The sequence below is a fragment of the Benincasa hispida genome, chromosome 4 (assembly GCF_027475165.1).
Source record: "Benincasa hispida cultivar pf3 chromosome 4, pf3_genome.v1.1, whole genome shotgun sequence".
Lineage (NCBI taxonomy): Eukaryota > Viridiplantae > Streptophyta > Magnoliopsida > Cucurbitales > Cucurbitaceae > Benincasa > Benincasa hispida.
The window spans coordinates 46,861,334-46,881,502 of record NC_143481.1 but is presented as its reverse complement, the minus strand read 5'-3'; the positions used below and the strand labels follow the sequence as shown (position 1 = coordinate 46,881,502).

The 20,169-nt window shown below is 30.8% G+C and overlaps 1 protein-coding gene across 1 annotated transcript; it reads right to left on the bottom strand.

The window, feature by feature from the left end:
- Positions 1-16,465: 16,465 nt before the first annotated feature.
- On the bottom strand, positions 16,466-19,541 carry LOC120076223 (gibberellin 20 oxidase 3-like). The gene is made up of 3 exons (XM_039029987.1): positions 18,997-19,541; positions 17,621-17,942; positions 16,466-16,738 (listed from the first exon to the last, which is right to left on the bottom strand). The coding sequence occupies exons 1-3, from the start codon at positions 19,539-19,541 to the stop codon at positions 16,466-16,468; spliced, it is 1,140 nt and encodes a 379-aa protein (XP_038885915.1).
- Positions 19,542-20,169: the final 628 nt, after the last annotated feature.

The window sequence follows — 20,169 nt, the reverse complement described above, 5'->3', positions numbered from 1 at the left end:
TATTAACTATTGTACTTCAACATCTTAGATGTTGTTTTTTGTATTGTATTTCAGTGTATGTATTCCATTTTGTGCTATTGTTATTAACTTTTATGCTAAATTTATCTATATCCTAGATTTTTTTTAAGAAAAAAAAAAATGTATTTCAATGTATCAGTATCCTCATATTTTAGTAATATATATATTAAAAAAATATATAAAAATAGTGTATCCTTAGACGTATCTGTATCCTAGTTTTTTAGAAATTGACGAATCGTCGTATCCGATCATATCTGTATCGTGTAACAATATTTGTGCCTGTACTTCAAAGATGAAATATAAAACATAATCTAAATTGTCAACCAAACTAACTTGAACTTTTGAACTCAATGTGCATACCAAACCACATTGACTATAGTCACATATTAAACATGTCCTACCATATTTTTGTAGTCATACTTTGTATCTTCCTCTCGTACATTTGAAGGAAGTGTTTCTTAATCTAAAAAAAGTTGTGACAAGCCCATAATTTTAAAGTAGTGGCACACCAAGGGGCCGGGAGGGTCCCCCAGAGCGAATGGGGGACAAGTGGTACGACATTAGTGGGTGGGTTTGGACAAGAACAAATCGGCATCGATCCAAAAAAGCCAAAAGGAATAAATATGAAAATTTGCTTTTTTCCATGTTTTTGGGAAAAGCATACAATCATAACCCAACAAGGTTTTGTTATCTCTCCAAAAGCTTTTGTTGTCTCTCCAAATAATTCGAAGGGGCCATTTCATCATACAGAAGTTGTACCATATATATTGATATTTTATGGGGAAAATATATTTTTGGCCCTTTTAACTTTTGGATCTAATTTCTATTTTATCCCTAAGTTTCAAAATGTTATACTTTAGACCTTCAATTTTGAGTTTGGTTTCAATTTTATTCTTAAGCTTCAAAATGTAACAATTTTACGTCTGAAATTTAAGTTTTGTTTCAATTTGGATCCTAACTTTCAATATTTACCATTTTAACACCAAATTTTCAATAAATATTCACTTTCCATTTTTAGTGTTAATATTTATTTATTAATTTAAAAGAATTAAAGAACTATAACTAATTAAATTTTTCAATATTTTTCATCACTTTTAAAATTAAATTTGAAATTTCACCTCATAGTTATTTTAAATTAATTAATAGACATTAATGCTAATAACTGAAAGTGAGTAGTCAATAAAAAAAATTGAGGTTACAAGTGCAAATCTTAAAACCTAAGAGACCAAATTGAAATAAAACTCAAATTTCAATAAAATTGTAAGATTTTGAAATTTAGGGACTAAATTGAAATCAAACTCAAAATTTAAAAACTAAATATTTTAACATTTTGAAATCGAAGACCGAAATAGAAACTAGATCCAAAATCTAGGGATCAAAAAGATATTTATTCTATTTTATAACTTAATTTTTTCTAAGACAAGGGTTCTTTTAATACTACATATGTATAAAAGAGTAATGGGTTTAAATATCCACTAATAATTAAGGTACTTAGTAAATTTACCAACTCAAAAATTACCATGAAATTTCAACAGAAATTGTAATAAGAACATAACACTAGAGAAGCCCTAAAAAGAGTAAATATGCAAAGTTTCGTATGTGATTTCTACATAAAACCAGAAAATTCAAACAATAATTATGGTAAGTACGTGATTCCCAAAATCAAACATGGAAACTAAATCACACCTACTTTCATCTCTCATTATGAGTATTAGGGTTCTTTCTCGTGCTAACTTTTGAATTGCTTCATCTTCTTTACTACTCATACACTCCATCTTTTTCTCTAAGTTGTTGATACTCGAAGGACACTCACGAGGTATGTACATGCATTTACCATTGCCGTTTCTCTTACCTCGAGGGTAAACATTTTCCTTTCTTTTGATGAACTTTGCATTCTGGAAAATGGGATCCAAGTAGGGTTTTTAACCTTCTTCGGACTAACAAAGAATCCATATCATGTCTTCAATTTGAAACAAAATCAGAAGATTTAAAAAGGGAAAGTTTAAAATATAGTAATCAGATCGAATGTATTAGTTGACATAGCAAAATTTAGATCTAGCTCCTAGTGACCATCAGTGATAGTTTCGCTAGTAGAAGTTTATCAGTGATAGAGTCGATTTGACTAAATTTATTCTTTAAAAGTGTTTCTATACACTTAACTATTTTTCCTAAAATGTTACACGTTGTAATTACCCATTTAAAAATTAATACATTCGAATTTTAAGGGAAACACAATCCATCTAACAAACCTGGAATGGTGAGCCAAATTTGGTTGGGGTTGGTGAAAAAGAACAAAAGTTAAAAAATAAGCTAATTGATATACAAACAGAATCGTTAGTACTATCTTACTTCTCTATTTTCTTGCCTTTTTCGCCCACCTCTTTTTCAACACATCCTTACTCTCATTTTTATTAACTATTTGACTTTTTTTTATCTAAAAAATAAATAAATTAATAAAATTACACACTTCAGTTAAAGTATATGGACTATAATAAAAATAAAGAGAATAAAGGAAGTATCAAGAAATTTTAGGACTTAAATATTTGAATAAAGTTGTACATTATTAGTTAAAAGGAGATTATGATTTTGAAATTTGGTGTCATTTTGATTTAGGACTCAAATATATTAATAAAGTTGTACTTAAAAAAGTTTCAAACGAATTTATCACCAATACCAACAGTTTTAATATTTATAAAATTTCTTTTTAATTTAGAGTTATGTTTGCAATGATGTATTGACGGTTTCTATTTATATATTAACGATGAGGATATTTTTTAATTTTTAAGGGTATTTTTGAAATTTTTGAAAGTTTAAGTGCATTTTTTAAACATAATTTTAATGATTTCCATCCAAATCTAATGATAAATGTAATTTTTTTTTAACTTTTTTGAAAGTGTAAGGGTATTTTTGAAACTTTTGAAGTTTAGGAGTATTTTTTATGCAAAGTATAAAATTCAAGAACATCTTTTATAAATTAGTCATATATATATACTTGGGGTATGAAGGGAAAGAAGAAAAAAAATTAATTTCATTACCTACAATTTCAATTGTATAGTTTTTTTCCACCCGTAATAATTTTCATGTCAATAGCATCCTTGCTTATCTTGAATTGCTTTTAAGTGTAAAGACTATTCCCCAGACAAGTCCTAAAAAACACTCACATGCTTTTTATGAAAACTTCAAGGAGGCCACCCAACATAGAATTACTCGATGATGAGCACGTTTAACTCTAAGCTATTATAACTGAGAAGTATATATACATATTTGCGCATTGTTAATATAGGTAATAACTAGCATTTCTTAATCATACTTTCATATCTATAGGATCCATGACATTTGAATGTGATCTCAGTTTATTCATGTATCCTTACTAAATTCGGATGTTGTTACATTGGAAATCATTTCAAACCAAATTTAACACGAAAAATTGTAATAGGTAACGTAAAACACAACCTTTTGGATATTTGCAAATATTTAAACTTACAAATACGACAAAAAATTTAAATCTGGTTTTTTATTTTTATTTTTTTTATTCATCCCAATTTAACCCTTATTTGTATATCAATACGTATATCTGATAATATTTTAGTATATCTGACTATTGATATACTTTATATTCAGTAGATAAGCTGATAAGCTTTATAAAAGGTTGCTTGTAAACATAACCTTTTGGCATAAACTAACGGATATAGCATTAACCAAAAAATATAACAAGTATGGCTAAATATAATAAGTATCCTATACAAAAAGACTAAAAATCCTATCGAAATCTAATAAGCCCAAATTTAATTCCATTATCAAACCACATCCATCAACGATCCGATGATTCACCTTTCAAAATTGATCGAAGATTCGCCTTTCCATCCATCAACCATTCACATCCATCCAATCCATGACGATTTGCCTTTCCAAAATCCCTAGCCAAATGATCGATGATCGTTTAATTTCTTCCTTTTTTTGTTCTGAAAAACTCTAATTCAATCGATCTTATTCAAACGGAAATCTTCGTTTCCAACATTTGCCAAACCGTAACATCTGCTAATTGAAAAAAGCCTAATGTCTCTGTTTAACATCTATCGTCGATGATGATATTCTTCAAGCACACTCATTGTTGATTGTCTGCCAACCCTTTTTCATTTAGTGCATTCTGGTGTGTAATACTGCTTATTATTTCTTCTTTCTGCTTTGTAGATTTTGAAAGTAAGCATAAATTGATTGAACTTATGTATAGGTTGATTATTTTACTATTTTTTGTTTTTTGGTTCGGGTCATCGGTAATAAAAATCTACTTCAATAGGTTTGGGGTACCTTAAACTTCAATAGGGTTGAAATCGGTGATAGAAATTTATCTGTCTTTTTTTTCTTTTTTGATTGGGGTATTTTAAACTTCAATAGGCTTAAAGAATGTTGGTAGGAATTTGTTTTTTCTTTTTTGTTATTTAATTGGGGTCTATCAGTGATAAAGATCTATTTTTTTTTTCCAATAGGCTTAAACATGAATAAGCTTGGGGTACTTTAAACTTGAAATGTAAGTAAATGCATTGTTTATTTATTTATTTATTTTTTTTTTGAGTTGTTGATTAGAGTCTATCAGTGATAAGTTTCTATCACTAATATACTTGATGGATGTTGAATTTGTTTTCATGCCATGTAAATAAATGCATAATTTCATTGCCCTTTTATTTTATTTATTTTTTTTTTATTAGAGTATGTTAGTGAAAATTTCTATCACTAATAGACTTGAAGAATATTTGATTTATTGATAAGATTCTATCGGTGGTAACTTTCTAAACTTGAAGTGATGATGGCTATCAATGATAGGATTATCATTGATAGACTTTACTAATTTAAGTCTACAAGTGATAGAAACATATTGACGATAGTTTATCACTGATAGACTTGAAGTAACTTGAAGTGTTTACTTTGTTGACTGGAGTGTTTATTACTATTTTAATAGATTGATAAGTGAAAGACAACTATGAAAGCGAACAAAAAAAAAAATTGGAGGGAGAAAGAACCTTAGAACTTGAAAAATCAACGAGCAAGAAAAAAAAAATGAAAAAAGAGAATTGTATCCACTATATATTTAGTATATATCTATTTCTAACTTGTATTTTAGCATATTTATAACACACATACATATATATAATTTGTTTAAATGGGGAAAAAATTCCTAAAGAAAGTTGGAATTCCACTTTGAAAGTCACAGTTTATGTCAAGCTGGAAGTGATAGACCATATCATTAGGGGCTTAAATTCTACCTGTCTATCTTTGGTTAAGGAAGGACCGTTTGGGCATTTGTTATGTTTAAAAATATCTAAAGTATCTTTACAACTTCTAGTACATTTGATTAGAAGACAAAATGTGTCTCTGCTGATGATAATTTTCTTCTTTTCAAAATTTAAGGCAACAACGTAGAGTTTGGGTTGAGAGATTTGTGTTTAATTATAGGATTAAATTGGGATGAATGTCCTATTGAGTATGTTTTAGATGAAACTAAGAAAATGATTTTGAGATTAAACAAGCATTTTTTAAAAGTGATATTAGCATCATTAGAGAAAATCTCAAGAGTGCATTTAACTATTATTCTAGTCACTACAGTGATGAAAGAAAAATAGCGAAATTTACCAATCTTTATTTGCTGAAAAACATGTTGATTCCAAAACAACTTCATAATTGTGTTGATTGCAAGCCTGTTAAGATGTTGAATAATGAGGAGAAGTTTAGTAATTGTCCATGGGGAAGGTCATATAGTCTTATAGTAGAGTTTTTTAAGAAGTCTATTAAGACCAAATCAAAACCAACCGCTTATCTACAAGGCTTCCTATAGTTTTAGCTTCTTGGGCTAAAATACTTCCTAAATTTTCTCAGTGGTTTGCAAAAGGAATAGGAAATCGTTTTCCAAGAATCTTGAAATGGGAATCAACAAAACAGGTAGATTGGGAAGATCTTAACGACAACGTCTTCTTAAAATAAAATGTAAGTTTCTATTTTTTCCATCACTACTTGTGATACAAGTTTATCAATGATATTGGTCTATAAATGATAGACAAATATTAATGATAGAAGTATATCTATTGAAACACTCAAATAACCAGGGAAGAAGTCTGTCGGTGACATAGTTTATCAATGATAGACCAATATTACAACATATCATAGATAGATAGACCATATCAGTGATATTGGTCTATCAGTAATGGGGTCTATCAATATAGGCTCATATAACTTATATGATCTCATTAAACTATGTAACTGATGACTTCTGCCTTTAATATGTGAATATTTCAAATCTCATAAAAAGAAGGTATTCCATACAAAGTTCTAATTAAATATTATATTCAGCTCTCTATAGTTCCTCTTGGTGCATCAGAAGATGAAATGTCATCGGAGTATTAAAAAAATGCTGGATATGGAGAAGAAAAGATTGAAGGAAGGAGAATATGTTGTAGAAAAAGATAAAAAGATTGAAGAAATAATATTTTCTTTACAAGAAGATATTGAAGATTTAAAAAGGCAACACAAAGAAGATTTTGAAGATCTTAAAAAGGGAAAAAATGATATACTCAATATGTTACTTTCTATAATAGAAATTGTAAACTGGAGAGTCCCACACAAATGTAAAAGTGAGAGACAATCTCAAGAGTCCTTGGAAAAGAATCATCCTCCATCACTAAGTCTAGAAATGATAAATGTTGCTCTTGAGACTATTATTGATTAAGTAGTTGAATATGCAACTACTTATGCTAAGGAGAGAGAGGTAAAAGTATTAAAGTCTTCTAGTTCTTTTACTTTTATTTTTTTTCTCCAATGATACACTATATAACATACATATAATTTATTGACAACAATCTCATTTTTTTTTTTATTAGTATACTAATATCTACAGAAGCTTGAAGAAAATCGTGATAAATAAAATTAAATAGAGGAAGAAACCACTACTACTGAGGAAAAAAAGGTACCCATGTCATTCAATAATAGGTTATTGCTGGTGTGGTTTTCTAGACTTTAAGTATGTTGGTCATTAAAGTCTATCAATCATAGGTTTCTATCGCTGATAGAATATTGTCACTGTTGATTAGAGTCGAATAGTAATAGCATTTACTTTTTTTTTTAATTCATGGAAAAAGTATATTGGCAGCTTCTATAATTTTTTTTCATTGATACACTAATATTAATATTTACAAAAGATTAAAGACAATGAAAGACAATGAACATAAAGAAAGATAAAAAGAAAAAATAATGGTGCATGACAGAGAAAAAAATTGAAGGTGTAACAATTATCACATTTCCTATATTTCTTTGTGACTTATAGACTATATATATATTTCAATATATTCAAGAAAAGGTAAATATAAGAATGAATATTGAAAATGTTAGACCAAAGAGACGGCCTAAACTATCAAAGAAGATGTCGGAGAATCCAAATGACCAGAAGATTGCAAGAGAATAGAAGAATGAAAAGGACCAAAAGAATGCAAAAGACTAGAAGGATGCATATCCCATATATATATATATTCTCCTAGAATCAAGGAATATGCCCCCATTTTTTACTTAAAAATCTCCCATATATAATAATTTAGTTGTGAGTTAGTTTTGCGGATATTGTAGTACTTTAATATTGTGGCTATTATAGTATCTTAGTTCTTGTGGATATAATAATATTAGTGATAGAAAAGATCCATGATAGACTTCAAAGTGATATTAAATTCATATGTAGTTGATGTTGTCATATAAATATAGAAACATGTTGGATCGTTAGTTGAATCATTGCAATTATGTCCTTTTGTTCTTTCTCTTTTGAAGTTTTCAGGACTAAACCCTCGTTATTATGTAATGAGTTCTGAAGTCTATCAGTGATAAATCAATGTCAGTGATAAATCAATATCAGTGTAGACCAATATCAGTGATAAAAATCATCGTGACATTACTTGAAATTGATGTTACTTTCTTTCATGTGTACTTGATTTTGTGTTTTTATTCTATAAAAATATGTTGGAAAATTATGTACTTTCTATTGCAAAAATTTTCTAAGGACTAAAAAAAGTAGTATTCTATGTGTCTTGAAGTCTCTCAGTGATCGAATGAAATTACTTCCCATTGACTCAAAAGAAAATTGAATATATATACTATTGAAAAAAATGGAAAACCAATGTTCTATATTCCTTAAGTAGAATGTTATGTTCTTATGAACAATGTAACAATCACACTGATAGTAAATAAGAAAATGTTATATCATTGTAAAAATGGTGGCCACATGCATGTTACCATCTACAACAATCACATCGATAGTAAATGCTACATCATTGTATAAATTATGGAAATTTGCACTTTCTACGGTTGTGATCAGCACGACGACAACGAATGCACTTTGTCTGATTTGTTTGCTCGCAATTGATAATATTATTTGTTTTCGAGGTCAGCTTGTTAGACGCTTAACAATTCAAGGTAATATATTCATGTCAATCCCATAGGCTTCCATTTAGCATGGTTCCTAACTGGACGAATAGAACTAGCAAAACACAAAATCAATATACTTGATAAAAAGCATTTATAAACAAAATAGTAAGTATTTATATTGGGCCCACGAAGAACAGTAAGTGCATGGGCACATGGAACTTCATTAAGATCCTAAACATGACAGGTACAAGATTCGTAATCTAAATGTACAATAATTTAATTACTTCCATTAGTCACTTGAAATTCAACATCATTAATTGCATTACCTTGAGAAAAAAGACACGATAGACAACAAATTAATTAAGATCCAACTATCTGAGTCTATCACTGAGAGAAGTCTATCAATTATAGAAGCCTAGATTTTTCTATGTTAACCACAGGAACAAGAAACTCTTATCCTGAAGCTTTTTGATATCTAATGTTTTGTTCTATCGGGGATGATGCCCTAAAGTCTCGTATCCTATAGTTTGTAAAACAGTTTGTACAAACGCTTGTGATGTATAATATATGATATTTTCTTCACTACTTGACTTTGCACATTTGATGTTTTATTTGCTTTACCACAAACCAATAAACTAAAATCCCTAATTTTCATTATGTAACTTAATCATCTATGTGGTGACTGACAAGTAGATCATGTCTTAAGTGATAACCAAAATGGTCTGTAGTATATGGATAAAGGAGGGAAACCTTATCCTGGTAACGTTACAGATGCGGCCCACTTTATGGAATAGTTACAAGTGTTGTGATTTGCTACAGATGGTTTGACCCTAATCAATCATGTGGGGACATGCAACGGGGGCGTCTTATACAAAGAATTTTAATAAGACCTAACCACGAAGTGTTAACATCTCGTTATATAACGCCGTTCATGATAGAGACTTCACTTCACTAGATTGACCATAGGTAACATGACCTCAATCCTGAGTGAGTTAGGAACTCCTGCCATTGCTGGCGGTCCTTTGATTTACATGGGTGCGAATGGCCAGGTCGCCGACTCAAACCTACCACTTTGTGAATTCGTCTTCTCATTTGGGAGTTGGGAACTCAGCTACACAAGATGGTATTCACTTCTTCCCCGATGTAAGGGTAAGTAGATATATTGCTCCTTTAAGGCTGATTCCGAGGGTTGAACGATGTGGCACCACACACTTACTCAATGCTCGAAAGGTGTTGACACATAGTAGGACTATGTTGTATTGTTCATTAGAGGGATCAGTGGTACTTAAGGAGTAAGATGTAACTATAGGGGAAAAATTATAAATTGGCCTAGCTGTACTTATGAGCATCTGTGAAGGGTTATTGTACTTATGATTGCTTATATCCAATGGACATAAAAATATATCTATGGTAAGAAGAGTTAAACTGTCAGTCTTTAGTGGAATGCCGGACAGTTAACGGATGATGGATCACGTGGCTAAAGAGTTTAGTCAGCTATTCGTGTACCATTGGAGCTTCGAGCCATAGATCCATAAAGTCCCCTTGGTAGTTTGGATACAAGTTTAGAATCAGTTTTTGGGTCAGTTTGAAATGTTCAAATTGACAAGAGGGAATATAATCGAACTCGTTAATTCTATATGATATGATTGACTAAATGTATGAGATACATTAATTTGGAGGAAATTGGATATAAATATGATTTATATCAAGTAGAGGAGAAAACATTGTGGTTGATATATGATATCAAACTATAAGTGATGAATATAATGTGATTATATTTATTATTTTATTAATTGGACAGTTATGGGATAATTGCCCAACGTTTTCTCCGTAACCATGCATTAGTGGGAAGTTCCAATTCAGTTTTCGTAATTGAAGAATAAAATGAAAATTGTTCATTTGGTAAAGAATACGCTTAATAGCTCACTGAGTGTTTTACATTCAATAGCTTAGTAAATCAGAGCCTATACGATAGTGCAAGTTTACTAGACGATCGCTTACACCCACGCACGCTTTTTCTAAACGATCGCCCACCTTTTCCTAAGTGATCGCTTAGAGCCCGAGCTTTACTAAACAACGTATAGACAATCGCCTAGCTTTTCCTACACAATCGTGTACCTCATCTAAATGATCAAGCATCTTGTATATATGATAGACTTTCCTTTCTCCTACTTGCTTGATCGTTGTATACAATCTCGTTTTCTCCTCCCCTCTACCAAATTCAAATAAAGCCCACTCTTTGGATTCTCACTCCGAGAATACTAAGGGCTCCAAGTGGTGGTGACGTCCCCTTTTTGCTACTGTTCGTCTGAAGCGGTTCGTGGTAGACGACCGGGGTGTTGCCGAACGATAGTTTATTGTTCTTGCAAGAGCGCAAGGAGGCCGTTCGTGGAAAGAGCGAGATTTGTTATGAAGAGAGTCTTCAACTGGTAAGTTTCTTATTCTTGTGTTAATTTATCTTCAAGTATGCCTGTAATTTAGTAGTTTAATGTATATCTGTATGTTTAAATGTAAATGTGAAAATTTTGTCACAACATTTTGGAAAGGTTCGCTTCTGCTCATAGGTACTCTTGTATGAGAGTTCCTTAAATTGGTATCAGAGCCAATTTTCTAATATTCCAAATTCATTGCTGCAAAGAATTGCATTTACATTCTCAGTAGGTAAAAACATGTCTACTCTCTGTTTTAAGCGCTAATTCGTTTGTGGATGTGTGGATTAATGGAGTTTTCTAGGATGAAGCCTCAGTTTGTTAAATTCTTTTACATTTCGAGTTAATTGTAAAGACTCTGCATTTTTGGGCATTATTAACTGCTATCAAGGCTGTATTCAATGTTAGTTTGAGTCTTTTAGTCGTTCGTGAAGAAGCTTTATAGCAAGGGTTGCTGTTCTTCAAGGAAAAAGACGACCAAGCGTTGGTCGGGTCATGTAGACGATGCGGTAAACGATCACTGAGTATCGGATACTAGGGTGTCGTTTAACACGCGTGCACTAGATGATCGTATAGCTCAGCAAGCCTCATTATTTAGTTACTGACTATACAATTGCGGAGTAAATCGTGTTATGCGATCGTCTATAAGATTGTGCTTCACAGCTATGTTGTTGTCTAAGCGATTGTTTAGCATCCACGCGTTATCGTCTAGTACGCTGCACGATCGTTTACCAAAAGGCGTTGACTAAATGATGGGAGATTTACCCGACGTACAAGACCCGATTCGCCTGTGAACTGGTTTGCTCGGTGGAAAAATATAATAGATAGAATTTTTCATTCCGATTTTAGAGGTGGTTCATCCCCGTTCATTAATCCATGTTTTATACATGAGATGTATGTTTTAATTATATGTCATATGGTATGCACATAAAGAAAAATCCCACCTTAGGTTATGCATTGGTCATGCATCATCTCTTTATTATAAGTGTTATGATTTAGAGACGCATGATTTAAATTACGTAAGAGCATTCACATGCATCATATAATATAAAAGTTATATTTATGCATGTATAAAGCATTGACATGCATCATCTTTATATTATAATTGTTATAGTATAAGGGTGTATGGAAAGTTTGTGTGCTTGGTTGTTACTCGTATATAAAAGTTATGTACACTAATGACCGGACATTGCATGAAGCATGACACATAGGTTAAATTTATAAGCGTTATAAATACTTAGTTGTGTAGCAATGTATGTTTTAGTTGTTTTTTTTTATAATGGTTATATAAAGAAATTAGAACTAAAATCAATAAGAAAGACATGCATGCCAACTTAGGTTTAAATCATGGTTTTAAAATGTTTAAAACTTGAATGAAATAGACATAAGATCACGGATCTAATATGATTAGTAACCTTAGGCCTTAATATATTAATCAGTTTAATAGGATTAAATTGACTAATAAAAGGTTAAAGTGTAGCAAATCTATCTATAAAGGACCTTTTGTCTAAGGTGGGTTCTGTCTAACCTAGGGTATTTAAGGTCACGGAAACGTTACACCCCTACCTGAGAACCTATCTGGAAAGGTAAATTAGATAGATTTAATACATGCATGCAAGCTAAGAACAGTCCATTAAAGAGTTTAAATGTGACTACTTCAACTTATTTTGTTTCAACGACCAAAGTTGTTTTTTAACGGACTTAAAAGATGACTTAGACTAAAATCAGTAGTCAGATTGTATAGGTTAATGAATCCCTAGGTAGAACATTCAGTGGAAGGTACTTAGGGTATTTGGTACTTCATTTAAACCTTTCACGTTTCTCCCTTATAGTCCACATCGTGAGATCTCCCTCAGCCTCATGGAACCCTGGGAGTGTCCCCCCTAAAGGATGGTGTTTGGGTAGGTCAATATCAAGGTGGATGGAGAGAATGTTCATAGTAAGTAGGAGTGGGAAATGAGACCGCATATCCCACGGTCTCTCTCGTTGGATTGAATAAAGTTTCTGTGCACGCCTCGAGGTACCCTGGGAGTGTCCCCCTATAGGATGGCAGTTTTTCACTTTTCTTTATTTGATCTTCTGTAAGAGGATAAGGTTACTTAGTCTCTTGTCCTAATCTACTTCTTCCCTACGGTGGGGTCATTAGGTCAGGACTCTAGGGTCGAAAACGAGGGGTCACACTTACGTAGACCTGTTAAGGGTTAACAGTTCTAGACCGAATAAATGGTGGTTGTTAGGTTCAGTTCAAAGAGTTGGTTCTGCCGAATGGTTGAGAATGTCTCATCCTAGTGAAGGGGCATCTGGTCACCCCAGTGACATTTGTCCGGCCTCGTTAGCATTATTGCAAAATAGAAGTTGTAATCACTTAGGGTACTTGGAAACTGTTTAGCTAAGACTAATTGGTTAAATGTGGTTTAGCAAAGTCTTATAAAAGTTTCTTCATTTTTCAGCAACGATTTTTAAAATGTCTACAAGTACGATAATTTTGGTATCACTCTACTATTGCAAGCTTAAATATATTTTCAAATCACTGTAAGAAACACAAGTTACAGTTATCACTCTACTAATACACTCATAACACTAACAGACAAGAATAATAAATAGAAAACAGAGTCTATCAGTGATAGATTAATATCACTAATAGGCTATGATATGTATCTATTAGTAATAGACTCTGCTTAATAGATTGTATAGATATGAGTATATTAGTGATAGAGTGCTTGAAAAAAAAAAAAATTAAATCTAAACCAAAACAAAAGTTAACTCATGAAGCCTCAAAGGAAAAATCAAAGTAGACGAAATTTGTAGAAATCATCATATTGACTAAGAACAATAATAATAAACTTCAATTAAACACCAATGAAGCCTACGACACCAATGAAGCCTACAACAACATAAATTAAAACAAATTTAAAAAACATAGATGAAATCAAATCCAAAAAGTGAGGAAGAATTGTGACCTATAACTAAGAGGAAGAATCGCCCGATCAAAGGATGAAACAAATTTAGATAAGAAACTAAGATGATGAGAAAGAAAAAACTAAGAATGAATCCAAAAACTAAGAAGAAATCTAAACACACTAGAAAATTCCAAATGGCGAGTAGAAATCCTATATTGCAAGCAGAAACTTATCGACGACAGGAAGAAATGATTTGTGTCTTCTTTTCCCCACATCTATCCAGAAGCAAGTGTAGTTCATCGGTTCCACCGAATGCTCCTATCTCTCGTCAAAGATCGTGTGAGTGTATATTAAATGTGCATTTAAAATGAAGGGCATTTTAGGGAAAAAAAAATAAAATATCAGCTGTATATTCTCCAAATCTTCTAAATCTTAGTTTTACGAAATGCAATTTGTTATTTATACTAAAAATAACACCCACTACAAACTTTCCTTTTGTAAAAGTACATCATTTATATATCTAATATATCATGATTTTAATTATGATATGGTGTGTGTTGTTTGCTTGATCATGGTGAATATTATTTTTGTCTTTCTTTGTTCATTTTATATAAGGTGATTCTCATTCAACTAGTTCACTTTTGATGTTCTAATTTAGATTTTGGTGTCAATTGTGTTATATTTTAAAATTTGATCAAATATAATGTTTATTAGTTAGTTTGTTCTATTTTGAAATTTTGATAAGAATTTAATGGTATATAAGTTAAATTTAATTTGATAATACCAGTTGACTGACATACTAGATTTATAATATATATATATATATATTTAAATTGTATATTAGTCTAAGTTCAAAATGAATTTCAAATAGATCATCCAATGTATCAATAGTATATTAATTCGTTCAAAATACAATATTAAGTATTACATTAGTGTGTATTAGTAGTTTATCAATACTCATTCAAAAATCATTTAATGTTCATCATTAGTGTATCAATAGTATATCCACAATCATTGAAAATTTATTTTAAGTACATCATTAGTGTATTTGTTCATTCTAAATCTATACCAAGTATAATATTGATGTATCAATTGTATATCCATACTCATTCAAAATGTAATTAACATATACTAGTAGGTATAACTAATATATTAGTACTTATTCAAAACTCAGTTTCAATTATATTATTTAAAGTATGACATAATTGTATCAATATTATACTAATACTCATTATGACATAATTGTATCAATATTATACTAATACTCATTAAAAACTGATTTCATGTATATTATTAATGTTTCAACGGTATATGATCAACATTCATTCTAAATAAAATTTCAAGTATAACATTGGTGTATTAGTAATATATCAACATTACCTTATTTCAATTAGAATATTGGTGAATATCATTATTATATATGAATACTTATTAAAAATATGTTTGTTCAAGTCTATTAATAGTATAGTAATACCTACCCAAAATTTAATTTCAAATGTAACGTTAGTGTTTCAAAATCAACTTTCATTAAAACTAATTCACAACAATATGAGTTGAATCATTATAAGCCAACGATAATATACTAGAAAAACATTACATACTTTGAATCAAATGAATAAAGATTTAAATAAAATCCATAAATACTAGCAAATGCACAAACATTCATTTACCGATAAATTTGGTATATCAATTACATAATTTATATACTTCATGTTTGTTATATTAGTCAATTGATAAACCAAATATAAAGTATTTTAGTCAAACTTATATACCGCACATCGATTGATTAATATATTAAATATATAAATTATATAAATTATATTACTAATATATACACATGCTGATTAAGGTTTGCAATGGGACGACGTGCTCCCATTCCCACCCCTGCGGGGAACCAATCCCATTCCTACTATTTGGGGGTGAGGATAAGAGTGGGGAATCAAGTCCCTACAAGGATCCGTTCCCATCTTTATATATAATTTTTATTAGGGTTTTTTTTTTTTTTTTGTGCATTGATTTAATAATACTTTTTAGTTTGAGTTCAAACATATTTTTCTATATAATTTTCATTTTCTTAGTGAAAAAAATTACAGATACAGATGAATACAATTTAAAACATAAACAAAACATGAACAATGGAAATTAATGAACTTACAACAATTCATTTTTTTCATAAAGAAAAATGAAATAAAATTTGAGTTTTTTTTAAACGACCATTGTTTTAATTAGTATTTTTTATATAAAATATAATCACAAAAATATATTTTATATTTTAAAAAAATATATTTAATTTTTTTTAAAAAAAGGGGTGGGATACCTTCCACGTCTCGGTCCTTGTCGGGTTCATTTTGTGTCTCCAGTTTGACCCGTTCTTATCAAACCTTGGATTCATCGTTCCAATCGATTTGGATATCCCAAGGAATCCATAGACATGAGAGAAATTTGATGGGAGAAATTTGAAATCAAACCTTCACATGTTCATATAATAATTGAAATTGTTATTTCTCATTGATTTATCAGTGGTAGTAATACATAAATAGTCGTTAAACAGAATTGGAAATTCAACATATCCTCTACTATTTCACTCACAATTATTAAAATTTCTTAATCTTAATTAGTACAAAAGATAGTTATAACACTAATCCAAATTTCAAACTTAACCAAACAAAACAACCGATAAACGCTCTGATTAGCCAACGAATGGATGAGAATCCATAGGCACTAAACACCATATGGCCTCGACGACACGATCCATTTGGTGAAGTTTTGAAGAGTTACAGCATCGGCTCTGTAGTGTTTCTGTGTGAATTCAAACAGCTCCGACCAGGAAAAATCTGGGAAGTTTCTCGACCCGTCGCCGGTGATAAGTTTCTCCGGTGGCCTTACCACCTTGTCATTCCTCGGACAAAGGAAAAATGCTAATGACCTCCTCTCCTTGTGCTTGTTCACCACCGCCCTATGCACGCAGCTTTTGTATTCTCCGTTGCACAATGCCTTCACAAAATTAATAAAACTATTTAAATTTATCGTAACTCATTTAACCTAAAATGTTATATTCGATAGTAATTTAATATGGAATGAGAACAAGAGTTGTTTTTTTATTAAAAAGAGTAGGAAATCTTATTCAACCCTGTCATTTCCTCCATGACAATTTTCCGTTATTGAATTTTCATCCGAATTTCAAAAATCAAACACAACATAGAATAATTACGGAAGGAGTGTTAAAAGATTGATGTAAATAAATCTATTATAACCCATATGCTTAAGGTTTTTGATTTAGTGGTGATTTATCAATGTTGCGATTGCTAATGACATTTTCTCCTCTATATTTGAAAAAAAAAATATTTTTTTTCTTAATGCATAAACGTAAAGTATTGGATCAAATCATGATTCAGACTCCTTTTGATAATCTTTTTTTTTTTTTTAAAAAAAATGGAGCTTCAAAACACCACTTTCCAATTTTTTTTCACTTTTAAAGAATATTCTTAAATGCAAATCAAAATTTGAAAAGTAAAAATGGGTAGTTTCTTTAACATGTTACTAAAAAAAAAGTCAGAAGATGCATCTAAACATCTCAACTACATATTCGTAGCACTTTCATCATGCTCCAAATACAATATAAAGAGATTCACATGACTAGTTTTTAATTTTTTTTTAATATGGCTATAAGTATAAACTCGAGAAAAGTGAAAACAATATGGTAAAAAAAAAAAGTGAAAAAAAAAAAAATCAAATAGCTTATATGAAGTAATTTTCAAGTTAAAATTGGTGATGTAATAGAAAGACAACTTACATGACGTAATCGAATGATGTATGTTATAGAGAGAGAGGGAAAGAATAAAGTGTTTGAATATGTTATTTGTTTGGGGAACTAACCATGAAGACGTCGCCAATGTTAACGACAAGTGCATTAGGAGAGGGAGGAACGGAGTGCCATTTGTTGTTGGCCAACACTTCGAGGCCGCCGACCTGATCCTGGTGGAGGATGGTCAAGGCTGTTGGATCGCAGTGAGGGCCAGTGCCGAGGGCCACGCCGCCTTGTTCGCAAATTGGGTAGCTGTTCAATCGCATTATGGCGCTTCCATCTTCGAAAAATTTGCGGAAATGCGATCTCTCCAATCCCAAGCTTAGCCCCAAAAGCTCCGTCAATGCTAGTGAAAGCTCCTTCATTGCTTCGCAGTATTTTTCATATATAACCCTGCTCGTTATTCAATTTTATCCTAATCATAAATCCTCAAATTTGGTAGCTATTTAGACTGTGTTTAGTAATATTTTTTTTAATTCTTCATTTTTTTAAATTAAGTCTATAAATATCATTTTCATTTGTTATACTTTCGAGAATCCTACATTAGAAAAATCTAGAGACCTCACGAGCTTTTTAACATAGATAGGCTACTCATCTCGTTGTCAATTGATTTTGAGATGAAATCTCATACTATTAAATACATTCAACCATTGTTTTAAAAAACAAATGTAAGTTTTAAAACTAAAAAAAATAGTTTTTTTTTAAAAAAATTTGGCTAAAAATGTAACTCTTTTATGGAAGAAAAATAAAGATTTTTGTAAGAAATTTAGAAAATATGTTTAATTTTTAAAACCAAATAGGTCTTAACTAGCTTTTGGTTTGTAATTTTTTTAAAAATTAAGCTTATAAACATCCTTTTCACCTTTTTTTTTTACTATCTTTTCAATGTTTTCAAAATTTAAGTCCAATTTTAAAAACTAAAAAGATATTTTTAAAATATTTTTTTATGTTTTTGTAGTTTGGCTAAGATTTCAACTCATTTTCTTAAGAAAGATGCAAAATATTGTAGTAAATTAAGAGAAAATAATCTTAATTTTAAAAAACCAAATAGTTACTAAACGGGATCTTAGTTGTCTACTACGAAAATAAAGAGTAAAAGTTATAATAATGACACACAAATCTAATTTATTACTTGAAAATGAACACTAAGAGAAAGCGGCCGGGAATGAGTACCTATCCCTTACGGGAATCTTTCAAAACATAAAGCATTGCAATCGTACAATATTTTGGGTGCATCTTGATTTGCATCGATATTTTTGTAATTATAGAAAAAACTAAAGAATGTTTAAGGAAAAAAAAAAAGAAAGAATTTGTCATGTAACAAATTATAATTGAACAACCGAGTGAACTGCAGAAAGATGGTGTATCTGCAGATCAAACGAATTTTCTTTTCAATTTCTTTTTTAAAAAATTCTTTGAGATGGAGAGATTTAAGTATAGTGCATACCCTATTTCTTCAAATTCCTTGCCTAAAGTAGAAGAGAAGAAATCAACAACAGGTGGTTCATTATTGGAGCTATTGCAAGAATGGTCGAACCCAAATGAGAAAGTTTCTTTCCATGGCAGCTTCGAGGAAAAGCGATTAGAATGGGCAGTGGAAAAGCCCCACATTTTGGCAGCTCGGGCGTGGGAAGCCCTACTCTTAAGGTTAAAAGGGAGGTTAAAAAGAGTGCCCATTTTATCAAGGGCAATGGCCAAGAGATTTTGGTCGACGCCATGGTTAGTAACTTGGAAGAAGCCATGTTTCAAACAGGCTTTCCTCACGAGCTTGGATGCTTCAATGGTGGCCTCTTTATCGCCCTTGAGGAACCCTTCAAGGTCGATATGTGGTTCACTCAACTTTTCATAAGCGTCTACTAAATCCCCTTTTGGCCAAATGAATTTGGAAGGAATGAAGAGGGTTTTATGGGTTAATTGGGAAGTGTCGAGAAAAGGAAGTTGTTGATTTAGTGCTTGCTCTTGGGACTCTAATTGAGAGCTACTTGAATCCATTGTCATTTATAAAACTAATGAGTGTGGCACAATGAATCATGAGGGACTTGCCATTTATATATACAACTCTCTTTTTTTTTAACCCTACATGTTAGTTAAGTAATCCATAGGTAGAAATTTGGATAAATTGTACCATTCATTCAAAATGTATGAGAAATATACTAAAAGTAGGATTAGAAGATAGTTTTGAAATTAAGGTCACCATTATCCCAACTAAAACATAATCCATCAATGGTAAAATAAAAAATTGGCCCTAGTTGATTACGATTGTTGTTGTTTACTTGTATTCCGTAATTGTAATGATGTATGAGACCCACCTCAAAATTTATAATCAAAACTTGCAATCTAATTGAGCAATGAATGGTGCTCAATTTAATTGTGCTCGAAAATTATGTCAAATCTACTAACTTTACCGTTATTGTTAGCGATATTATACTGAAACAATATGAGAATTATAAATTATCATATTTACTATTATCTTTACTTTTACCGTGATTGTTATGCTCAAGTGGTAATGGATAACAGTAAATGTGATAGATTTGTAATTGTAAGTAAATTTAATAAAAAATAATCCAATTACGTTTGTGATTCAAACTCATTATAGCTACGTACACGTATTTCACATTGT

Bases quoted from the DNA above. Each gene is read 5' to 3' on its own strand.
- LOC120076223 (XM_039029987.1), bottom strand. From the start codon at position 19,541: ATGGATTCAAGTAGCTCTCAATTAGAGTCCCAAGAGCAAGCACTAAAT. The intron at 17,943-18,996 runs GTATGCACTATA...AATAACGAGCAG, and splicing joins AAGGAATTTGAAGAAATAGG to GGTTATATATGAAAAATACT. The intron at 16,739-17,620 runs GTTAGTTCCCCA...AATTTTGTGAAG, and splicing joins ACATTGGCGACGTCTTCATG to GCATTGTGCAACGGAGAATA.